Source organism: Charadrius vociferus, unplaced genomic scaffold (genome assembly GCF_000708025.1).
Source record: "Charadrius vociferus isolate BGI_N301 unplaced genomic scaffold, ASM70802v2 scaffold828, whole genome shotgun sequence".
Lineage (NCBI taxonomy): Eukaryota > Metazoa > Chordata > Aves > Charadriiformes > Charadriidae > Charadrius > Charadrius vociferus.
In genome coordinates, this window is record NW_009649708.1 from 145,993 (window position 1) to 151,667 (window position 5,675).

The 5,675-nt window shown below is 51.2% G+C and overlaps 1 protein-coding gene across 1 annotated transcript in view; it reads right to left on the reverse strand.

Moving 5' to 3' along the window:
- Window positions 1–1,195, reverse strand: part of LOC104291444 (protocadherin alpha-C1-like) — a 13,181-nt gene extending 11,986 nt beyond the window's left edge. Inside the window, exon 1 of the mRNA XM_009890679.1 lies at window positions 140–1,195. Within this exon, the coding sequence (XP_009888981.1) occupies window positions 140–1,195 (1,056 nt within the window). The remainder of the gene's footprint in view (window positions 1–139) is intronic.
- Window positions 1,196–5,675: the final 4,480 nt, after the last annotated feature.

Sequence of the window (5,675 nt, forward strand, 5' to 3'; positions counted from 1 at the left end):
CGACCGCCCCCGGCCGCCACACCGCGCACCGCCCGCGGCCGTTCGACCCCGAGTCCCGGTCCGACACGCTCAGCAGCGCCACCACCGTCCCCACCGCCGCGTCCTCCGGCACCGGCACCGACAGCGACGTCACCCACACCTCCGGCGCGTTGTCGTTCACGTCCAACACCTCCAACACCACTTTGCAGTGACCCGAGAACGGAGGGGAGCCTTTGTCTCTCGCTTCTACAATGATCTCGTAACTATCCATTTCTTCGTAGTCCAATTTCCCTTGAAGTCTAATTTCTCCTTTTTTTTGGTCAATAGTGAACATTTCTTTAACTTCTTCAGTGACATGTCTACTAAATAAATATGTAATATCACTATTGATCCCTTCGTCCAAATCCGTGGCACTGAGCGTGATTAACAAACTCCCGGGCTCTGAACCCTCTAAAACTTTCACTTTATACACTGACTGGTTGAACTGGGGCGCGTTGTCGTTCGCGTCCAGCACCGAGATCAACACCTCCATCGTCCCCGACAGAGACGGCCGGCCACCGTCACTCGCCGTCAACACCAACCGGTGCACAGGCATCGTCTCGCGGTCCAGAGGTTTCGTTAGAACAAGAGCCAAAGACGCGGTCTGGTCGTCATTCCCCTGGTGATTGAGGCTGAAGTGCTCGCTGGGGCTGAGTGTATAGGAGAGCTGCGCGTTCGATCCGATATCTGCATCCGACGCGCCCTCCAGCGGGAAACGGGAACCGGGCAGCAATGATTCCGCGATGCTAAAGGCTTCTTCGTTCACGCGGAATAGTGGGGCGTTGTCGTTGATGTCGGTCACCTCCAGCTCCACGTGGAAGACGCGCAGCGGCCGCTCCACCAGCACCTCCAGCCGCAGCGCGCACGGCGCGCTCTTCCCGCACAGCTCCTCCCGGTCCAGCCGCGAGCTCACCACCAGCGCCCCGCTCGCCCCGCTCACCTCCACGCTCGCCCGACGGCCCGCCGACACCAGCCGCAGCCCACGCCACTCCGCCTCGCCCGCCTCCAGGCCCAGGTCCTGCGCCAGACGACCCACCACCGTCCCGGCCTTGCCTTCCTCCGCCACCGAGTACCGCACCTGACCCACCACCAGCGCCCACGCCGCCTGCACCACCAGCACCCGCAACACCGCACCCCAACACTGCCGCGGTGGTCCACAAACGCCCATTGCAGTCATCGATTCCTTCTTCTTCCCACCGTGTCGTTACAGAGCTTTGTATTGAGACGGGTTCAGCTGTGCGCCGTACAGTAATCCTTTCTCAGGGGCTGCACATCCTCCTCTTCGCTGCTCTTTTGCTCCTTTGCGTTCTTTTTTGATGTGCACCGGAAGGTCTTTCTCCGCCCTCCCCCCGCTTTTATCATACGTTTATTAGGTCAGAGCGGCATCATGTGGCGCCCTGCACGAACTGCCTCTTACGGTTCTCTTGAAATGGCCCTGCTTTGCTTCATCTCTGCCATTTTCCATTCCATGCAAATAAATTCTCTCTCACTTTGTTTCCGAAACAAAGCTTATGCCCAGCATTTTCACTCCATTTGTTCAGGAGAAGTTCATATAATTCTCCCCACCTTCTTCGTAGAGCACCCTTCTGACAGTTTTTCTGAAACACAGTGCTTTTCACTAATTACAACTGGATTTGAAACCTGAATTTTCTTCTTCGGTTAGAACGGTTAGAAAAATCCCCTCTTTAAAAAAAAAAAAAAAAAAAAAAAAAAAAAAAAAAAAAAAAAAAAAAAAAAAAAAAAAAAAAAAAAATCCCCCCCTTTTAATTCTTCTCGGAGACGCTTTCTTTTCTTTTCGACTGGTGTTTATTGTCACCTCTGCTCGTCTTGATTTGTAGCCCCTGTCATCAGTTCAAGTGGCCGAAAACACTTCACACTTATTTTCCCAGTAAAATGGTCTTGCCGTAAGTTACATTGAAGATATTTTTCAATTAATGGGGACAGGTCGCAAGATGACACTGAATGGGCTCCTCTGTTAGAGACCTTGAGATTTAATGGAAGTGTTTCCAAAAACATGTGAGTTCCACATGCAGTTTTATACATTTATTGCAACAAAATGTATCGAGCAGTGGTTTGTAACCAAGCCATCGGGGTGAGGGCGTTCTGTGAGCAAGTCTTGTAAGGACTGAGGGTAAAAGGAAGAGGGAAACGGCGAAACAGACCCCTTTCTCTCTGTCGCTGGGTTCCCCCCCAATATCATCCTTCTGAGGGAACAGGAGGGTCAAACGGTTTGGCGATAACAGGGAGTATCTCCAGTGAAGGAGTTACCTATCAGCTTTGCTGACACCACAAATGACCACCGTGCTATGAAACGCTGAGTGGAAAGGGGACGCAGAAGCAGAGCAGACTCTGAGAAACGCAGATTGCTCCACATTTCCCTCTACACGGAGCCGGGGGAGGGGGGGGACGGGAGGGCAGAAACGAGAGAAGACGCAGTCAACACGCGTGGTGAAGACAGTCCCTTGGGAGGAAGCAAAGAGAGACGCGTCGTGGGCTAGAGCCTTCCCTTATATCACACAGGGCTGAGTTTTTTCGCTATCCGTGCTCTCCATTCGCGCTCGCCGTTTACCTCCGCTCGTCGGTATCGCAGGATATTGGAATAAATGTTACCGTCCCCCGCACCTCCACCCTGGCAAAGCCGCGCGCGCGGCTCTTGGGAAGATTTTCAATCACCCTTTGAGGCTTGAAAATCCGCCGCCTGCCCACACAGCCCTCGGCCGCATTCACCATCACCGGCCCCGGGACCCCGCAGGCAGCCGGGCTGCGGCACACCGGCCCCGCGGCCGCCGCGCCTCCCGCAGCCGGACTGAGGAGGAGAACAACTTCTGCCGTTACCTCGGCAGCTCATGTACACGGACCGCAGTTCCAAAGATTCTTGAATACGATTGTGCCTACCGACCTTTTTGTATTACTGCCCGACTGACCTACACAGCGCCGCCGGTTCATACCGAAATCCGCCGCTGAAGGGGGTCAGACGTCCCGGGCACAGCAATGATGTCTTGAGTCCAGCTCCGTCCCTGATGCTTTTTTTTTTTTTTGTATGGCTTATGCCATCAAAACGCAAAGCCGAACTCTTCCTACTGCGTCTTTGTAACTTACCTGCACTTCCTTATCCCGACCAGTGACAGGGTTCTCTCCCCGAGGAAGGCATACAGACCACGTTTCGTATCCCAGACCCTTGTGGAAGTTCAGCCTTTGAAGATGAAGAGTGGTCTCTCTCTCCAGTGCTACTCTCGAGCAGAGCAGCCTACGGAAAACGACAAAAGACACCTCTGGCAGACACCGCTGCTGCTGGGCACTCGGACTTACTAAGGCCATTAGCACGTCCCTATCGCATTCATAACGCCCACACAGGTTTTGTAATTCTCTTCCATTGTTCAGGTCTACACACGGATTTTCTGCAGACTCACACCGTCATTACCATAGACCACAGGTAAACAGACAGAGACAAATGTATCCTATCAAACAGAACAGCATTCATTAACTTTTTCCAGGTGCGGGCATCAGAATTGATCTTTTTCATAACAGAGGATCGACGAGTAAGATTCTTGCCGAGTTAATCTGGAGACACGTTTCCAACCTCTGAGTTTCCTGGAGTTTTCTGGCAGTTTGTTTTAATTCGTGTGAGATTTTCAAGACCCGCCTGGATGCAGTCCTGAGTAATGTGCTCTAGGCAATCCTGCTTTGCAGGGGAGTTGGACTAGATGATCTCTAGAGGTCCCTTCCAACTCTGAAGATTCCGTGATTCTGTGAAATAAAGGTTTGGGTAGAGATTGCCGTCTTGACTCGTGGATAGGAAAAGATGCCAGCACAGATCTTCTGTCAACAAATTCATCACGCTCGCTCCACATGAGCCCAGAGGTGTTTAAGCAGGATAGGTTTGGGGTTTTATTTCTGCCGACTTATCCCCTTGCTATGTTAATCCACTTACCTGGAACAAGTAGATCTTCTCTGGAGGAATATTTAATGCCATATGTATAGGGATGAAAATACAATGCCGACGTCAGCAGGAAGAGCACCATTTTATTTTCAAGTATCTTAGAACCATACTAGGGTCTAAGTTAAGATTGCTGTAAAATGTAGTAGGATGTTTTTAATGCAGTAAAACAGCTGTTAAGGAGATGACATCAGGGATAGAGGACACGGTGTCCCTTTTCCTATGGTCTGAACACTTGTCTGCATCATTTCTATATCCACAAAGCAGCAGCTGGAATAAATGGTCCCACAATGCCAGAGATCTGAGCTTAGCTAGGGGTGAAGGTGTTTAAGCAGAGAAACAGTTAAAGAATGCAGGATAACCTACACGTTGGAAGAGTTGTTTCTTGCTTCCTCAAATTCAATCCACGTGAAATTCTTATATTGTGATGAAATCCAGCTACTACCCAAGTAGCAGTAGGGTAGCGGGTAGCATCGGTAAACCCTTAAGCGTTGCCACAGATGTACAACTAAGTTGCCTTTTATACCACCTGTATCTATAATGAGAAGCTACGAAGGTCATAAGGAAAAGCTGAGATCCTGCAAAAAGCACCCGGGTTTGAGGAGGGCTTAGCTTAGCTACTCCAACTTTTGTCAGTCTCAGAGTATGCCCTATGCCTCTTACAGTGAGGAGCGGGTATCCTCATCAATAAAGAACCTGTACAGAAAAAATCAGTAAAAAGCTACTTACCTTTACACCCCGACAGCCCACCAAGTGCCCGGGCGTTACTCCGAGTCTCCTCCATTAGACAGGAAGGGCTGAAAGCCTAGTTGAACCGTTGCAAAAGATAACCACGAGTTTCGACATCCTGAGTACAGTTCACCCATCAGAGCTCAGGGAGGGAACGCTGGATTCTTGGAAAAGCGAGTACAGCCCAATGACAAACACTTACAGCCAAAACATTCGTCTCCTGTCGTTCTTTAGACAGTGGAAAGACAGACAGACTTTTCCAAGGATATTTGGTAAGCCCTAGTTCGACCCCCTCTGAACTCAAAGCATGACTTCAGTTACACTTTGAGACAAGAAATGGTAAGAGGGAGAAAAGCTGGAGCTCCGGCACAATCGCTGCCGTGATACAGGACACTTCCAGCTTCCCCGTCCCCGAGATGGAAAGTGCCGCACAGCAGCTCCAGATCAGCCGGCTCAGGGCGACTGTCCCTGTCGTCGGGGATCCGGAGAGAAGAGCCCGTCCCCTCCTGCAGGGCAGGCGAGCCCCGAGCTCACATTGTCGGATTCGTCTTCCTGTGACGCGGGTCCTTCACGCCTCTTTAAGGCAATTTAGCGGTTAGAGCACGGCACGGATAAGCCGAGGTCTGGTTTCAAAGCCTTCCCGAGACTGACAGCGTTAATTCGAGAGTGCCCTAGTCACCCGTACGGGATGCCACCGGTCCTTTAGCGTGGCATTCCGCCCTGGGCGAGGCTGGGGACAGGGGTGACCTGGAGCACTCATCGCCGCGGGGTTTAGTCCTCGCTTCTGCACATCACCCTCAGGCAGCAACCGAAACATAACGGGGACCGGCTCAGGCCGCGGGACACCAAAACCGTCCCACCTCTGCCTTCAGGACGCTGCCAGAGCTGGCGCCTCCCTCCCCGGCGCTTCTTGGGAGGATACATTAAATAATAATAATAATAATAATAATAATAATAATAATAATAATAATAATAATAATAATAATAATAA